Source organism: Papilio machaon, chromosome 7 (assembly GCF_912999745.1).
Source record: "Papilio machaon chromosome 7, ilPapMach1.1, whole genome shotgun sequence".
Classification (NCBI taxonomy): Eukaryota; Metazoa; Arthropoda; class Insecta; order Lepidoptera; family Papilionidae; genus Papilio; species Papilio machaon.
In genome coordinates, this window is record NC_059992.1 from 7,242,223 (window position 1) to 7,262,293 (window position 20,071).

The following is a 20,071-nucleotide window of genomic DNA, read 5'->3' on the forward strand; positions in this document are numbered from 1 at the left end:
CAAATCGAAACCGTCACCTTTTTCAAGGTCAAATATAACTTAGTACAGAAATATGATATCATATTTGATTTTACTTTTAATAACAAAAAAACATGATATGATTTGTTTTATTAAATAACTAAAAAAGATTTTAAATTATAATATATATTTTTTTTTTGTTATAACACATTTTAATGCCAAATTTATTATTTTCTCAAATAGAAAACAAACATTTTACTATTACTTCTTTTTAATTTCCGTTCAACAAATATACATCAAACTGAAAACATTGTTTCGGAAACAACAAACTCGGATTTTTTTTATAGTTTCCGTTGCTCTATTTTTTAGCTCTAATATATATTCATGAATAGTTGTATAGATTATTTAAAATTTATGCTTTTTTAATGTGTATTTTATGTAAAGATGTATTTGTCAATGAGAAGGGAAATATATTCATCATCATCAGCTAACTATACGTCCCCACTGAGGGGCTCGGAGCCTACCCTAAGTTAGGGGTGACCATAGTCAACCACGCTGGCCCAGTGTGGGTTGGTTGACTTCACACATATCTTTTAAATTTCTTCGCAGATATGTGCAGGTTGCATTACGATTTTTTCTTCACCGTAAGAACGTCGGATAAATGTATATTGTAAATCGAATGTAGAATAACACATTGGTACATGGCGGGATTCGAATACAGGACCCGCTGATTACAAGTCAAGAGCTGAACCTCTGAGCCACCGACGCTCATATAATTATAATTCGGCCTATTCTGATAGCTAATTATTTGATAGTTCCAAAACAAAAACTGCTTTTGTTAACTTAACTAGGAAGAGTACATAAAAAAGGACACAAAGGCTATTTGTATTATTTACATAAATTATATTTTCTAATTTTAAATTTATCATAAGGTAACACAACAAAAGCAATAAATTGCTGACAAAATAATAATAGATAAATCTGAATTATTGTTGTTGACCGGTTGCCGAAGATTCGACGTAAATTTAAATTAATCAAGTTATCAGTAAGAAAACACAGCTCTGTTTATTAACGATATGGGTATATTTACCATTTAATTAAAGCAGAATTTAATATTTGCATATTTAGTATGTTCTGGTACTATTTATTTAAGCCTAAGTATCTCTAATTATTCTGTCTTTGTTCTATTATTAATATTTATTTTTGCTGTATTTTAGGAAGTAATTTAGAATTATTTAGCTTAAATTATTCAGTTTATATTGTATTTAACTTTAAAACGTTCCTAAGTAGAGTTGTCGATAGGCAGTCGGCCGGCCATAAAAATTAAGCCAAAACTTTAAGGTTTATAAATCTAGTGCGCCGAACCCACGTAAGTGGGATAAGGCCAGGGAAATGATGAATGATGATGGTGCATTTTTATTTATTTTATTTTTTAAATCTTTTCTGGCTTCTTGACTTGGATAGACCAGAGTTATGTTTATACTTTTTTGGTATATTATGGTATAAAAGTAACACGTAACATACTATCACTAGTAATATTGAAATAATTCTATGTTACAAAAGAAAAAAAAAAAGATAGTTCATGTGAGTATAAATCGCGTTCAATAACAATTTCTTACATTCTTTGCACGCACAGACACAATCATTTACTTTCGGCCTTCGTTATAAATGAGATACCTAAATAATTTATTTGAAAAAGTTTCATACTTTCATTTTCTTCGATGTAGTTTCTCACTAAAATTGTCCCTATCTCTTTTAGACTTTCACCGTAGATATTACTAAAGTCTCAACTGCTATATTTTAAATAAAATAATAACATTTATGTGGCTGAATTATTTGTTGTTAAAATTTAAATGATATTTACGAATTTAAATTAAGAACGCAAGAAAATAGAATGCAACAAAACGAACACACACACATTTATATGACAGATAAGATATAAAAATTAGAATACGACATGACATAAATTCTACGGTCATAAAAACTTTAGATAAATACATACAAGCGTGTACATAAACGATAAATAGATTTTTTTATGTCAACAGATGGCAGAAGCTTTGTCAGAGAACTAGACAACGTAAGACCTAACTCTATTACAGTTAGCAAAGTGCGCTGCTAGAGATGTCTCAACGTCCATTAGTTGCCTAACTTTGCGTACAGCGTATCCGGTAAGACTAGAATTTAGGGAGTCATTTGATATACTCTCACAATGAAAGTTTGTTTTCTACGTAAACGTCCAAAATTTAAATTTATTCCAAATTGAAACACATCTTTAAAAGACTAGTTTGTTAGTGATCCTAAGTACTAAATTTCTTCAGACTTAAAAACAGCTCAGATAGACTTGATATACTTACCCACACTTTTCCCCATTCGAACGTAACAGGTTCATATCACGTTTTATTATTTTACTTCTTCTTTGCATCAGTAGTTTAAGAAGTAAAACAATTTTAGATAAAAAATAAATCTCCGCAGAAAACCCCTATTAAAAAACAAGCTTGTACCGATTAAAAATAATAGAGATAAATTCTTTCATGAAATGCGCTCTGATTCTTTGTTAAATCGTTCGATTCGAGCACGGGCTTTGACTCTAGTCATTGAAACAGAGCGGCGACGATTACGTCGATTTCAAACCGCAGAGAGTTCTAACTTTTACCGATAAATTAACGGGCAGGTGTCGCCGCGCAATCGACCAAAGAAATCCACTTTGAGAACACAAAAGTCGATGAAAACTCTCATACCATGTTTTACTTAAATTATCACTTTTTAATTGTTTAATTTATCTTACGTGGTTACATAGATACGACTTTTATCAAGTTTTTATATGCATATTACGGACTAATATATCAATGTAACACTCAGTTGTAAGAAAAATGTCTACAAAGTAAATTATGTTCATAAGATAATATCGTCGTAAAGCCGTGAAATGTGTTATGATATTTCGAAATAGTCTGTCCATGTTGGATTAAAATATGACATCTTATTCATTATTTATTCAAGCTTTGGTACTTCATCTTATACCCTGCAACTTCTCACGTACCTTGCAAATTTATACACGTAGAAATAAGCGAAAACATTTTTATAAGAAATACAGCAATTACACATGGGAGTATATCCTCCACAACCCCTTGGTTAACAGTCTCCTCACGTGCGAACTGCTTATCATTTTTACTTACTCGTAAAAGTTACGATTTTTTATTTTGTGTTTTTTCCATAATACTGTACCAATAAACAAAACTATTAATTATCTTTTTTTTCCAAATATCATATCAGAGAATTATTTTTTCTAAGTTTAAGTATTGCTTTTTTTGGTTACTTGCAATTAGTTAGGTTTTTTATTATCAGTTAAAAAAATCTCTATTGAATCAGATTGAAACGTGACCTAAAGTAAAATGATTTATACGTCAATCTCTAGAGAAAGATTTACGACTAGAAATATGAACATTTTCGATAACAACAGAATATACGATAATTGAATTTATTACAATAGTAGCTTTGGGATGTTTTCAGAGCAAACGTTATGTTTTCGTCAAGGTTTGTTTGTCTTCAAAGAGTTACTTACTATTGTTAGATAATTATTTGAAAGGTAAAGCAAACAAATTTGAATCTCGTTCAGTAAAATTAATTCGATCCCATCTTACCAATATTATACAACACACATAAAAAAATACAGTCGAATTGATAACCTCCTTCTTTTTGAAGTCGGCTAAAAAAGCGAATGTTTGGATGGATTGATGTTTGTTTGAAGATATCTCCAGAACGACTCTACGGATCTCGAAGAAAATTGGCATAGATGTAGATCATAGTATGGAAGAATAAATAGGCTACCTATAATTTTTTTTAATTGCGCACAGTCGGAGCCGCGGGCAACAGCTTGTGAACAAATAAAGCTAATGTTTTTTTTTTATTTTAGAAAATGAATATTATCTTAGTAATGATTTTTGTAAAAAGTATATAAATTATTATTAAACATAATTCTTCGAATGGATTGTTTAAAACAAAGAATTCTTTGATGCGGTTTCAATAATTTCCGTGACTATAATTCAATGTTAACCACGTTTATACCTAGAATATCCATGTTAACTAATAATTTTATTCGATATATTTTCATCACAATTTGTAACTTTTGACAATAGATATAGGAATGGTAAATGTATTCAAGTTCTACATTTAATACTTTAACGTTTTTATAAATCAAAGCGGTCACGTCGTTTAGGGTCCGATCACACACCGAGACGAAGAACAAAGCAGATTTTTATACAAACAAAATTGGTCTTTATTCGATTGAAAGAAGGTTTAATTTTTACTTTTCACATCTTTTTTTACGCTTGGTCTTGATAAGATAAGACGTGCAAAAAAAACATTAACCCCGTCTGAACGAACCCTTAGACTACATGATGTCATAATAGAGAACAAAAATGAGGAAAGTTATATATAGAAACTAACCCAAAAAAAAAACCTTGAGAGGTGTCAAGGGACACCCGGATGGAACGAAGTTTCTTCCGATTAATTAGTGAAGGAACCAATGTTTATTCTATGAATAAAAAACTTAAGTCTTCAAAGTACATTTTATTTCTATGAATTTTCGTTATATATTGTCACGTCGTTGCTATGGTTACTATAGCAAAACGTGTCGTGACAACTTTTCGTAAGAATTTTTTCCGTCTAGCCCCCTTTCACAACGCGCGATAAGGAACTTCGTTCCAAAAACCTTATGTCAGTCGGATAAAAAACGTCACTGAAATATACTAATAACACTGAAAATACATTTTAAATATTTCAAGGAATTCAAATATTCATTCTTACTGAGCTATATTGGCTCTCAGCGCAACCATTCAACTTTTCGCTTGAAAGTTAACTAAATATTAGTGGTGGGAAACGTTCAAGTAAAGTTACCTCGTGGAATTTACTTTTTCCAGTAAGCTCGTTTTTTAGAAACGAATTTTCATAGCGTATTAATAATTTTAAAAATGTATTTTAGTAAAAAGCTTAAACCTAAGATAAATCTTACTAATGTTATAAATGCGAATATTTAGATGGGTGGATGGATTGATGGATGTTTGTTTGAAGGTATCTCCAGAACGGCTAAATGGATCTCGATAAAATTTGGCACAGATCTAGAACATAGTCAGGAAGAACACATAGCTACTTTTAATTCCGCACGGACAGAGTCGCGGACGACAGCTTGTATTTCTATAAATCCCTGTGTAATTATATTTTTTGTTCGTAGTAATCAGTATAAGGTTAAATATTGTTAAATGTTAACAATACAATTGTGTAAAGGAATAAGGATATTTGTTATTTTCGTCTCTAATCTTAATACATTACGAATTAACTGGACTATGCCCAATAGTGGACTGATATTTTTCGAAATGTCTTCAAAAAATTAAATATATGCTCGCGATGATGTTTTCCTTTTTAATTTTTTATAACTATTAGGATGTTAAAAAAATAAAGTGTTTAATAAAAGCAATACAAAGTTATTGAAAGTAAACTGGCAACTTTCCAAGATTTCCAGCAGAAGCAGCTGTTATGAACGCAGTGTAACGTGCTTGCTTAGTTTAATTGCATTATTGTGAAAGTACTTTGCCGCCGCGGTCTAACTCCACTAACAGTTCAAATCTACAAACAGCATAAATTAACTAACTTTTATTCCATAAAAATATTTTTCATAATTTAATTAGTTTATTTTGACTTGTTTTTAACCTACTGATTTAGGAGGTTTTTATTTATTAATTAACAGTGTCTTTCCTGAATTGCAAAAGAAAAAAAAAAAAAAAACAAAGAATTAAAATACTTTTAATTTATCAAAAAATACGTAAATACTCTTGAATATAATCATTCTTGCGTAAATTTATATTTTCTCAGGTGAATATTTGCGGTCTAAATATAGTTCGTAAATACTGTTGAATTTATTTTCCTAGAAGTAGAAATATGATATCGTATAAAATCTGCCATCATTCAGAAATTCTTACAATAGCATTATTCGAAATGATGTCCACATCACCATAATTATTTACTATTATGTGAATTATATTGTTACCAAGCTTATATACGAGTACTTATTTTATCCGATAAAAATAAATAAAAACTATTATTTTAATTAAAATAAAGATTCTTTTGATATTTTATATTTTTTTTGAGGTTATTTCACCTTCATGTTCCAATATATTTGGACCATTATTAACTGTCTCTGATAACTCTTTTGAAACTGTTCTATTTTGTGTTTTTGTAGTTAATTTATCTGAAAAACAGGAAAAAAATGTGATAAGTAAAATTACTGTTGACTTCACAAAATACATAAAGTTAAGTTAGAATGTAACTTCTTGAGTATATTCTGCGATTCCTTGGTGTTCCCGCTGCACGTTTGCCCCCTTCTCTTATTAAAAAAAAGCTGCATTATCAAAACTATATGACGATAATGGATTAGTAAACTATATGTTTCAAATTCTACTGTTTCTTAGGAAAACTAAAAACATACCTTTAAATATTAAAAGCTTGAATAATGTGGTGAATGGTGCATCAATAGTCAGGGTTGCCACGAATGCAATCAACATAGTAATCATCAAAAATGTTGTTATGTCAAAAATCTATAATAATTTAAAATAAAGAACATTATGTACATTAAATAATTAACAGACGTATTTAAATTTTGAGTTACATATTTATTTAAACAAAGCTATGTATACTATGACATCAAAATATCTTGCCTAAATGCACAACAGTGTTGCATTGATTTGCCGCACTATTAAAAGTGCAAATACACACGTGCTATACAGCTTTTCACTACTGAAAAATATTAGGTCCTTACATATGAAATTGGCGTTTTGTATGGGAGGAACAAAAAGTCGAATATTTTTTAATATAATATATTTAATTAATCAAAGTATGAACCATTATTTTCTATGCACTTTTGCCATCTCATAGGTAGTTCATTGATCCCTTTACTAAAAAAACCAGTCGGACGGGAATCAATAAAATCTTTGAAGGCGATTTGGACTGCCCCATCGAAGTTGAATTTTTTCCCTTGCAAGAAGTTATCCAAATTTCGAAAAAAATGGTAATCTGTTGGAGCAAGGTCCGGGGAGTACGGAGGATGTCTTAGACTTTCCAATTGAAGCTCTTCTAATTTAGTAGCCGTCTGTTGCGCAGTGTGTGGTCTAGCGTTGTCGTGAAGCAGCAGTGGCGTGGAGCGATTGACCAGCCTAGGTTGTTTAGCCGCTAGCTTTTCCATCATGGTTTGCAATTGCTGACAATAGACATCAGCCGTAATAGTCTGGCCAGATTTGAGAAAACTGTAATGAACAATACCGGCACTAATCCACCAAACGCTTACAAGTAACTTTTTTGGGGTTAATTTTCGCTTGGGGCAGGATTTGGCTGGCTGGCCAGGATCCAACCATTGCGCTGAGCGCTTCCGATTATCGTAAAGAACCCATTTTTCATCACAGGTAATGATTCGGTTTAAAATACCTTCATTATTGTGCCGGTTTAGTAATGTAACGCAACAGTCGACGCGCGTTTGCCGGTTTGCTTCAGTCAATTCGTGAGGTACCCACCTTTCAAGCTTTTTAATCTTCCCAATTTGCTTCAAGTGAATTAAAACAGTTTTATCACTAACATCGCAGCCTGCAGCTAACTCGGACGTGGTTTGCGATGGATCCGCTTCCACAATAGCCTTCAACTCTTCATTATCAACTTGAGTCTCAGGCCGTCCACGGGGCTTGTTCTGCAGATCGAAATTTCCAGAACGAAAACGTTGGAACCAAAAACGAACTGTGTTTTCTTTTGCAACACGACCGCCATACACATCATTCACCCTTCGAGTCGTTTCCGCAGCACTAGTGCCACGGCGGAACTCGTACTCGTAAATAATGCGATATTTTAAGTTTTCCATTTTGTAAAATGAGTGACGCAAACAGAAAAAAACAGAAGAAAAAAAACAAATGAATGACGGTCATCGAACCACAAATACATGAGTCTATAGCTGTACAAATTTGAATTTGGAATTCCTTACCAAAGAGGAGAAATTCGTGATTAAAGTGGCCAGTACGAAAAACGCCAATTTCATATGTAAGGACCTAATATTAATACAACGCTTACCAGATTTTCTACGGAGAAGTAATTTTGCAAACTTGCAGTCGAATACTTTGTGGTGATTAAAGTCAAATGTATTAAATACATAGCGTATGACAAACGTGCTGGTAACTTCCAGATATCAAGACATAGAAACCATTTTATTGGACCTTTGGAACAAGAAAATGATATTTTTTTTATATATTACAAGATGGCAAACGAGCAAGCGGCCACATGAATTCGCCGAAATGGCAAAGCGACCGCTGCCCATAGACATTCGCAATTGCGGATGCGTTGCCTACCCCCAATCGACGAAGGAAGAAACGCACAAAAAGAGAATATAACACCTTCCAATGCATCTCCTCCTCCATCAAATCCACCTCCCCTTCCCATCCTTTCCTTATAAGAAAAGGGTGGGAAGGGAAAGAGGACTAAAATTAGGCCTCCGGCATCACACTCATCAGACGAAACGCGGAATTACATCCACTTCACGCCAGTCTTCTGTGTGGTCGTGGTACTCGTATTTCACGGGGCGAGCCGGCCAATTCGTGCAACTGATGTTGTTGCTGGCGTCTACCACTGTTAAAATTACATTTAAGAAAAATGAAAGTAATGTAATGAATTCATAGTTACTTAGACAATAGAGGACATTATTACTTTCAAACTGTTAAAAGATCGTCGATTTGGGAAATGATATAACTCATAACAAAGAAAACTTGTTCATTCATACAATAAAACAAAAGGCAGCAGTATACAAAGCTCTTTTAAAGATAAGAGAACATTATTTACATGCCTATTGGTAGCGGTAGTCCTTTAACATCAGTGTTGCACGCGTTTTGCTACCTTTCTATTAGAATATAAGGTGGAAAACATGCAAACTATTACATGTTTTCGCTAAAATATCGAAGCGTTTGCTGCTCATATACATCTCCAACAAGTTATAGATGAGTTGTCTTTGATGGCCAGAGGAGGGAACGGTCAGAAAGAGGGAACTTTCCATTCCTATACGCCAACTCCCATCCTTTCTTTACTTGGAAAGGAAAGGAAAGAGAATAGGACTGAATCAGGCGAAACGCAGAATACTTCTACTTCACGCCTGTCTTCTGCAAGGTTTGTGGTATTTCACCGGTCGAGCAAACCAATTCGTGCAACAGATGTTATTGTTGAGGGCTCTACAATTGTGGAACTCTATCTTTCGTAATAAAATAATGCTACAAGTACCTCCATGTCCTTTCTCACAAGCAAAGATCACCCATCCAAGTCCTATAGCCCAAGCGGGTCTCATGAAAGAATTTAAAATATTGTCCACCAACTGATTGTCCCAGTCTTTTTCTAAATTCAAACGTACGCAGTACACCACGAGGCCAAGAAGTGACAAAGCACATAACCAAATAATCCAAATTATTACCTGTAATATAAATAAAGTTTTTATTCTATACTAGCTGTCGCCTGCAATCTCTTCGTAAACTTATTTAGTAACTTATGCGTTCTTCCTGACTATAACCTGCTCCTATGCCAAATTTCATCGCGGTCTGTTGAGCCGTTCTGGAGATAACTTCTAACAAATAGCCATCGATACACTTAAGATTTCTCATTTAAAATGTCATAGATTATCTAATAACAACAGTTAGAGTGTTAATTCTATTAACATTAACGATTTCAATATAACTAGCATTCTGGAGCAGCTAAAATGTGCTCATCTAAATAATTTAAGTCTAAAATATTAGGTCCTTACATATGAAATTGGCGTTTTTCGTACTGGCCACTTTAATCACGAATTTCTCCTCTTTGGTAAGGAATTCCAAATTCAAATTTGTACAGCTATAGACTCATGTATTTGTGGTTGGATAACCGTCATTCATTTGTTTTTTTTCTTCTGTTTTTATCTGTTTGCGTCACTCATTTTACAAAATGGAAAACTTAAAATATCGCATTATTTACGAGTACGAGTTCCGCCGTGGCACTAGTGCTGCGGAAACGACTCGAAGGGTGAATGATGTGTATGGCGGTCGTGTTGCAAAAGAAAACACAGTTTGTTTTTGGTTCCAACGTTTTCGTTCTGGAAATTTCGATCTGCAGAACAAGCCCCGTGGACGGCCTGAGACTCAAGTTGATAATGAAGAGTTGAAGGCTATTGTGGAAGCGGATCCATCGCAAACCACGTCCGAGTTAGCTGCAGGCTGCGATGTTAGTGATAAAACTGTTTTAATTCACTTGAAGCAAATTGGGAAGATTAAAAAGCTTGAAAGGTGGGTACCTCACGAATTGACTGAAGCAAACCGGCAAACGCGCGTCGACTGTTGCGTTACATTACTAAACCGGCACAATAATGAACGTATTTTAAACCGAATCATTACCTGTGATGAAAAATGGGTTCTTTACGATAATCGGAAGCGCTCAGCGCAATGGTTGGATCCTGGCCAGCCAGCCAAATCCTGCCCCAAGCGAAAATTAACCCCAAAAAAGTTACTTGTAAGCGTTTGGTGGACTAGTGCCGGTATTGTTCATTACAGTTTTCTCAAATCTGGTCAGACTATTACAGCTGATGTCTATTGTCAGCAATTGCAAACCATGATGGAAAAGCTAGCGGCTAAACAACCTAGGCTGGTCAATCGCTCCACGCCACTGCTGCTTCACGACAACGCTAGACCACACACTGCGCAACAGACGGCTACTAAATTAGAAGAGCTTCAATTGGAAAGTCTAAGACATCCTCCTTACTCCCCGGACCTTGCTCCAACAGATTACCATTTTTTTCGAAATCTGGATAACTTCTTGCAAGGGAAAAAATTCAACTCCGATGGGGCAGTCCAAATTGCCTTCAAAGATTTTATTGATTCCCGTCCGACTGATTTTTTTAGTAAAGGGATCAATGAACTACCTATGAGATGGCAAAAGTGCATAGAAAATAATGGTTCATACTTTGATTAATTAAATATATTATATTAAAAAATATTCGACTTTATGTTCCTCCCATACAAAACGCCAATTTCATATGTAAGGACCTAATATTTACAAACGTACTAGTCTTATAAATACCTTATTGATTTTTAAGAGTCTTCCTTTCCATATATGTAATATGTAACCAAAAACCATACCCACAAAGAAAGGAGAAGCGCGAGTTAAAGTATTCGTGTAATAGTAAATTTGGTATTTTTGAATTTTGTCGATGCTGAAATAATAATGCAATAGAAATAAATTAAAAATGATCAAATCTTAAAAGTACAATTAATTATAATTGTTGGTTTAAAAACTATTTAGCTTGACTGACTCTGCGTCAGTTAAACTCAAATACGAATCAAATGGTAATCATTAAAATCGACTCAGCCGTTAGGGTAACAAAGAAATAGATTTTCATAGAAAAAGGCATACCCCAGTGAAAAACATTAACCAACTGTCATTTAAGCATAAAAGAAAATTTAATTTACTCACTTTTGTGAAAATATCCCCGATTGAAAGTTATTAACAAAGTTATATGCAGTGGCAGCAGCTACAGATGTTAATAAACCAAGAGTTAATGCAGTCCACGCCCAGAGTTTTCTGCCAGTTAGCACCCAGAACAATACTATTGGTGACAATATGTGCAACTGAACATCAACAGATAGATACCAGCTCTCACCAAGACACTGAAATATTATTTTGTTACACTCATACTAAAACAATAACCTAATATTATGTTAAAAATAGGGTAACGATTCGAGTCGTCGCTGTCCAGGGAACAGTCTTAATTTCTTTGTTTCGATGCGATAACGTTAGGTCCAAAACTAATCCAGGGATGAAGACCCCAAATCTACCGGCGTACCTTCTTTTACTCGAACTACTTATTCTTGTTATTATTTACTTTTTCTTTTAATATCTGTCTGCCACTGATTTTTCTACTAAACAGATAATAATACTATCAAGGAGAAACCAGTTTTTATAACAACAAACTAACAAGTAATATCAGACCAAGATATTAATAACATGACAAGATTACTTTGATCGATAATTTGAGATATGAGTATCTAATTAGATAGAGATCAAATAAACATATCAATAAATTGATTACTAAAAGTCCTTATCGTTTAATATTTGTTGTTAAAACAAATTAATCATAAACAATTATTGAAGGTGAAAATAGCAATACTCAGAAGTTAAGCAGACAATTGTGTTTAGTATAAGTGTTGAGAAAGGATTAGATTAAATTATATAATTTACTAGCTGTCGCCCGCGACTCCGTCCGCGCGCAGTTAAAAAAAATGAAAAATAGATGTTGGCCGATTCTCAGACCTACTGAATATGCTCACAAAATTTCATGAGAATCGGTCAAGCCGTTTCGGAGGAGTATGGCAACGAAAACTGTGACACGATAATTTTATATATTAGATATTTTTATTGTAAGCTAATGAATTGTTAAAATGCGTTATGTTCTTACCATAGCCTTGGCATTATACCAATTTTGTATATGCAGTAGTGCGGACCACCAATACTGCCTGCAAGTGAGTACATTCTGAGCTGGTATATTCCAGTTAGGACCATCCGCAATGCGGTTGTGGAAAGATACTAAGTATAATATCATGGCAGCAAGGATCGGAAACATTCGGAGAAGTCGACTCAGGTAGAAAATGGGCAGATTTCTTATTAGTTGAACTATAAATAGAAATGTAAAATATTAGATACATTTTCATCTCCACAACTTATGATTTGTATAACGCGAAATAGCTTACTATTATTTAATTTTCCTGCAGTAGTATAGACTACAAGAAGACCACTTATCATGAAAAATGTATCAACAGTGATAGGAGCAGATGTAATCCAGAATGCCTTCCTGGAAATTAACCACTGGAACGCATAAAAATTATCACCCATTAAACCTATTTTGCATTTACATCAATAATTGTGATACTCAAGATCAAATTGCAAAAGAATCAGCTATAATGACATACATACGTACTTGAAGACCGTCAAGTCGATTGATGCAGAAAGCTACATAAAAAATAGTGTGACCAGCGATGACCCAGAACATAGCCAAAGCTCTGATACCATCAATACAATGTAACGAGTTGGGACTCGATTTGAATGTAAGTAAGCGTCGGCAATTGGTATATGTGGAGAACGAACTGTAAAGGACGCTTATATCTTTTGGATCTGAAAATTAAATATCACCTGCTTTTATAAAAAATTGTGAGTTGGTTAAAGTCTCTACGAATATATTTGATATGACATATGAAAATTGACCTCTGGCCGACCTTATTAAATGGAGTCAACCGTAACCATATTGCTGATCAATTTCGTGAGAGATACCTTACAGCTTTCATATAATAGGCTACTTCAGAGGTCTTAGTTGAACAATAGACTTCCATTGGCCCATGATAATTACTGAACCAGTATTAATAATAACGTTATTGTTTTAGAACCATATTCTTCGCCAGCGACCGTATGTTTTCGTAATAATAAATATTGAATTCACCAACGCGATCGGGTTAAAATGAAGATCGATACACTGTGATCCTCGTTAACTTCATCAATAGTCATGTGAGGTGAACATTAATCTGAAGATAGCTTTGAAAATATTGATTTTACGCAAACGCGATTACTTCAATAAACAACATATTTACACATTTTATCGGTTTTATACATTTTGATACTTGAGTAAAATTTTTTTTTATGTTGGCAGCAACCTAATTCTATTTATTTTTCTTATTAATAAAACAAGTAAAACAAATAACACTCGTTAGTGAAAATAATTTAAGTAAAAAAAATAAAATCGAAAAAAAAGAATCATGGGGCTAAAATAATTAAAACCTTTTTTGAGAAGTAATCTCAGCCAAACATCGTAGATCGTGCTAAGTATGACTAGTAGTCCAATGGATGAAAACACCACTCTGAAAAATAAATAATCGAAGTATAATTGGCATTACTGAAACAAAAAGTATAGTGTTGCGAAGTTATCTGGCCCGGTGTAAGAAGTATTATAAAATGTCATGAATCATACTAATATTATAAATGCGAATGTTTAGATTAGATGGATGGATGGATGTTTGTTTGAAGGTATCTTTAAAACGGCTCAACGGATCTCGATGAAATTTGGCACACATGTAGAACAGAGCCGGGAAAAACACATTGGCTACTAATGATTTTTTTTTTTATCCAGCACGGACTGAGTTGCGGGCGACAGCTAGTTTTGAAACAAACTTAGAACTGTAGTACGAAAAGGATTTCGTGGCACTTTTTGATATTCTTGATTTTTTGAGGCACTAGTGAGCTGTCATAATTTAATTTGACTTACGTCCACCGGGTCAGTTAACTTTCTTAAACAATTTAAAAATTACATTGCAACATAATCCGCTGGTACCCATGGCTTATCATTAGGAAGGCGATAAAAATCTGCATTCACATTAATTCCAGTTTCAGTCAAGTTAAAGAAAAAGGCGGATAAAGCTTCCTGTACTGTGCAAGACGCAGGTATACACATGCCAAATCCAGATTGAGTAAAAGACAAAGAATTATCTGCACCAACCCTAAAAATATAAATACATACAATAATTTTTGATATGTCTGTTACCTTACTCAAAAAATAAGTGATTACTATATTTACATAGTATAGGATCCATTATCTAGGCAGAATTAAAAACAAGGTAGAATCGTCGTAATCCGTGCCTTACTTAGCCAAGCCTATTAATATAACTTCAAATAACGCTTACCTCATATTACGTTCAGGCATTACAAAAATTGGTTGAAAGCTTCGTTCTAGTTTTACATAATCGTTAACTCTGTCATTCATCATCTTATCTACTATGTTATTAATATCAAAAGGAGATATTTTCGAAAGAAATTCAAACATTTGGGTATTATTGACCGCCGATACTCTTGTCATACAATATTTTCCTTGAATATTCATATTTTCTGCACCTTCGTTTATATCTAAGCATTGATGGTAATTGCCTAAGTCAACCAAGTTTCCCTGTAATATTCCTCTTGGTAATCTTGCACTTGCATCTTGAACTGAAATATTATAATTAAGATAACAAAGATTATCTGTATGTCGCCTCAATTATGGTACGCGACTATTGAGTTGGCACATCGAAAAAAAGCATAACCATGTGTACCAAATCAAGTTTAAATACTATACTAAATGTTTACCAATCAGTTCTTTTTTTATTTCCAGTGAAATCGTATAATGTTTAAATGTTTGTTAATGAACTTACAATAATTGTTACACAAAATATGAATACTAATTGCTTAACATCTATAATGCAAAATACTAATTTGTATCTAAATTACATTAAATAAAAAAAAATGTTCCATTATAACATTGATAATTTAATATTGAAATTAAAAAAAAAACATTTAACGAATGTATTCCATGATGCTTAAGCTATGTAATAAATTTTCTTAACACCAATGGGATCTTAGTCTTTAATAATACTTACATCGAAACATTAAAGCAGTGTTATTTCCCATTAAATAATCTAATTGTCTCCGACACAATTCCGGATCCAATACATCTTCGTATAGTTTTTTATCAAATGGATAATTAGAGACGTTAGTATTCACATTATTGAAGGCAATTCCATTACATGCATTTAATTTGTTAATTAATAAAATGGTTAAAATTATTTTACACTTAAACATAGTTTTATTTTATTTGTGAAATTATAAATTTATTTTTGCAATAGTCGTTTAACTTGTTAAATATCTGTCAACACTATGTCTTATATAAAAGAGTTGTTAATATCACGGTAAAGATCTCAAGTGTTTCTTCTTATCTTACTCAAGAATTATGTTATTTAATTATTGAACTGTGAATCATCAATTCTTACGTTTTACATGACAGGAGCGTGATGTTTTCTTTGACACATTTAATATCTATTTTATTGTAAATTACTATACAACTTGATCTTAAGCTTTACATATGTCGTAACATCTGATGTACCGTCGACTATGGTCTCTAGCTGTTCTTTTTACAACGATGGTTTGTTATATCAATTCTACTATGGTATCTATTTCGATTGGATCGCGACGTCATTTTGTCTATGATTTGATGTTACCATTCGTTTGTGGCGATTTATTATCATTTTACTACTAGTACTAGTTCTTCCCACTGTTATGACAATCTGTGGTCACCGCAAAAAAAGTCGTAGGCGAAAAGTAATCGTGTCATCTTATATTATGAACACTTCTGCCATCACGACAAAGGGGGATCGCGCCCTTAGAAGAAGCATCAATTACAAAATGCACGATATTCATAAAATATTAGGTCCTTACATATGAAATTGGCGTTTTGTATGGGAGGAACAAAAAGTCGAATATTTTTTAATATAATATATTTAATTAATCAAAGTATGAACCATTATTTTCTATGCACTTTTGCCATCTCATAGGTAGTTCATTGATCCCTTTACTAAAAAAAACAGTCGGACGGGAATCAATAAAATCTTTGAAGGCGATTTGGACTGCCCCATCGGAGTTGAATTTTTTCCCTTGCAAGAAGTTATCCAAATTTCGAAAAAAATGGTAATCTGTTGGAGCAAGATCCGGGGAGTACGGAGGATGTCTTAGACTTTCCAATTGAAGCTCTTCTAATTTAGTAGCCGTCTGTTGCGCAGTGTGTGGTCTAGCGTTGTCGTGAAGCAGCAGTGGCGTGGAGCGATTGACCAGCTTATGTTGTTTAGCCGCTAGCTTTTCCATCATGGTTTGCAATTGCTGACAATAGACATCAGCCGTAATAGTCTGGCCAGATTTGAGAAAACTGTAATGAACAATACCGGCACTAGTCCACCAAACGCTTACAAGTAACTTTTTTGGGGTTAATTTTCGCTTGGGGCAGGATTTGGCTGGCTGGCCAGGATCCAACCATTGCGCTGAGCGCTTCCGATTATCGTAAAGAACCCATTTTTCATCACAGGTAATGATTCGGTTTAAAATACCTTCATTATTGTGCCGGTTTAGTAATGTAACGCAACAGTCGACGCGCGTTTGCCGGTTTGCTTCAGTCAATTCGTGAGGTACCCACCTTTCAAGCTTTTTAATCTTCCCAATTTGCTTCAAGTGAATTAAAACAGTTTTATCACTAACATCGCAGCCTGCAGCTAACTCGGACGTGGTTTGCGATGGATCCGCTTCCACAATAGCTTTCAACTCTTCATTATCAACTTGAGTCTCAGGCCGTCCACGGAGCTTGTTCTGCAGATCGAAATTTCCAGAACGAAAACGTTGGAACCAAAAACGAACTGTGTTTTCTTTTGCAACACGACCGCCATACACATCATTCACCCTTCGAGTCGTTTCCGCAGCACTAGTGCCACGGCGGAACTCGTACTCGTAAATAATGCGATATTTTAAGTTTTCCATTTTGTAAAATGAGTGACGCAAACAGAAAAAAACAGAAGAAAAAAAACAAATGAATGACGGTCATCGAACCACAAATACATGAGTCTATAGCTGTACAAATTTGAATTTGGAATTCCTTACCAATGAGGAGAAATTCGTGATTAAAGTGGCCAGTACGAAAAACGCCAATTTCATATGTAAGGACCTAATATTAAAATTAGAAACGACGGAAAATATGTTTTTAAAATATATAAATATAAAAACTGTTAAAAACAAAAACTACTAGTACTACAGCTAGTAATAAAGGAAAGTTGACTGCTGTAAACTATTAACCTGAAAAAATGCTTAAAAATTTTAAAAAATGAGTTCGAATCGTGTTCTTCTTAAGAACGAAATTAGCAAATCGGTTGTGAATCATTACGTATGTTTAATAATTACTAGTAAATCACATCTGAAGTGCATTCAAGTGTATTAATTAAGTATGTATTTATGTAGAAAATGATAATTGCTTAGTAGTGAATCAATCACCTTACATCTATTTTAGAATTATCAACATTTGACAGATAAGTAAAATAATTTCTTTAACTTGATTAAGATATATTCAATTCATCATTATCTATTTTGTATGATGCAATAGAAAGGGAAGTCATTGGCTCCTTAAATACAGTTGAACCAAGTTAAGGAGCCAAGGCGATACTAATGCTGTAATCATTTAAGTATACATTAAAGAATCATGAGTGTAACCATTTGTCTAACATCGTTTAATTTATTGTCTCTTCCTCTCTTTCTTTTTCGCATACTATATTTTTACCACTTCAAAAACTTTACTGCTATGTTTATTTATTATTTATTTATTTATTTATTTATTTATTTATTTATTTATTTATTATTTATTTACAATACAATAAAAACCTAAAATAGAACTATGTCCCACAAAATTATATAACATAAATTGTCTGTGGGATCAAAAAAAAAATTTAATTTAAATTTAAATTGATATAAAATAAAATTAGGTAAGTATGATAATTAAAATTAAAATTAATTTAATTTAAATTTAAATTAATATAAAATAAAATTAGATAAGTATGATAATTAAAATTAAAATAAATTTAAAGAAAGTATAATGAAATCAGTAATGAGAAAAGAAGTTATGGCAATGAATGTAATAATGTTTATAGCTGACTTCAAAAAGAAGGAGGTTATCAATTCGACTGTATTTTTTTATATGTGTTACTGCGAATCTCCGCCCCTGGTGGTCCGATTTTGATAAAAAATATTTTAATCGAAAGGAAGTGCTTGCAGATGGGTCCCATTTTTTTTACGAGTATATTATTATATAGTATAAAGAACATAATGGTACGCTGAATAGTTTAGTGAGAAGTGAATATGTTTATTGATTTGTAAGGGGAACTGAAATGCAATTGAGAAAGTCGGTCTTGCTCATTTTCGTTTATTCATGCCTGACGTAAATACAACAGGGCGAAACGTGTACAGCATTCCTTATCTATTCAATTACTTAGTCTTGTTAGATTACTAGCTAAGTAAGAAAGATTTGAATACACGAGTTTGTAATAAAATTACGTTATATGGTGCTAGTCATATTCAAATATTTTACTCTTAAGTAAAATTAAGCATAGAACAAATATTACTGACGGTAAATGTTATTATTTTGTAATCATATCCGTTAATATGCTTTTGTAAAACGTAAGGCACCGCAAAATAAAAACATTTTAAAATAGCAGTTATAGAAAACAAGCCCATGAATCAGTCCGCGTGGAATAAAAAAAAAACTATATTATCAGCCTATATGTTCTTCCAGACTATGTTCTACATCTATGAAAAATTTCGGCAAGACCTATGCAGTCTTTCTAGAGTCGATTTCAACCATACTAATATTATAAACTTTAACATTTATAATGCTAGTAAATTGTAATCGAAATCTCGTAACATAAAAAGCAATTCAAAGTAATTTCTTATTCTAAAAAGACGTTGACGAAATACTATTGTAGCTCTTGATAGAGAAAATGTTAAATATTTGTCCATTTCTGTGCAGACGACCTCGAGGATTCCGTTCGTAAGCAACCTGGAGACATTTTGTTATTTGTGTTACAATTTGCTTTTAGTTAAGACAACAATCATTTCTATTACATACTTTCTAAAATGACATCTAAAATCTCAATTTATCTTAATGTAAAATCTTTACTGAATAAAATGAAATTACAACTGTAAATAATAACCATTAATTCATATAATTACAATATTAAAATAATCTTACTTATATTATAAATGCGAATGATTAAATGGATGACTGGATGTTTGTTTGAAGGTATCTCCAGAACGACTGCATAGATCTTGCTGAAATTTGGCATAGATATAGAACATAGTCTGGAAGAACACATAGGCTACTAATTAGTTTTTTTTTAATTCCACGCGGACGGAGTCGCGGGCGACAGCTTATATAAAATATTTGTTAAACAAAATATATTCACATATATCAATCTATTAAAAAATGTGTTCTCTATGTTAAAAAGGTACGGCAACAAAGTTGTTTTCAATTGCTGATTAATTGCTATTTTCAAAAGTAGTGCACTTATTGTAATATATTAATTATCAGAAGCCTACAATCTTGATAATATGGTAATAAGTAAAAGGCAAATTAATCACCTGTGTTTAAAAACTTATCTCAAAGTTATGAAAACATATCTCTTTTCTCGACTCTTGTCTCTTG

The 20,071-nt window shown here is 32.8% G+C and overlaps 1 protein-coding gene across 1 annotated transcript; it reads right to left on the bottom strand.

The window, feature by feature from the left end:
* Positions 1–6,083: 6,083 nt before the first annotated feature.
* LOC106719397 (nose resistant to fluoxetine protein 6-like) lies at positions 6,084–15,588 on the bottom strand (the record flags this gene model as incomplete). The annotated part of the gene is made up of 13 exons (XM_014513734.2): positions 6,084–6,199; positions 6,437–6,545; positions 8,059–8,201; positions 9,253–9,439; positions 11,071–11,203; positions 11,464–11,657; positions 12,446–12,660; positions 12,738–12,852; positions 12,965–13,158; positions 13,816–13,895; positions 14,343–14,531; positions 14,715–15,015; positions 15,444–15,588. Coding segments are annotated over 13 exons (2,121 nt in total), but the record flags the coding sequence as incomplete, so codon positions are not given.
* Positions 15,589–20,071: the final 4,483 nt, after the last annotated feature.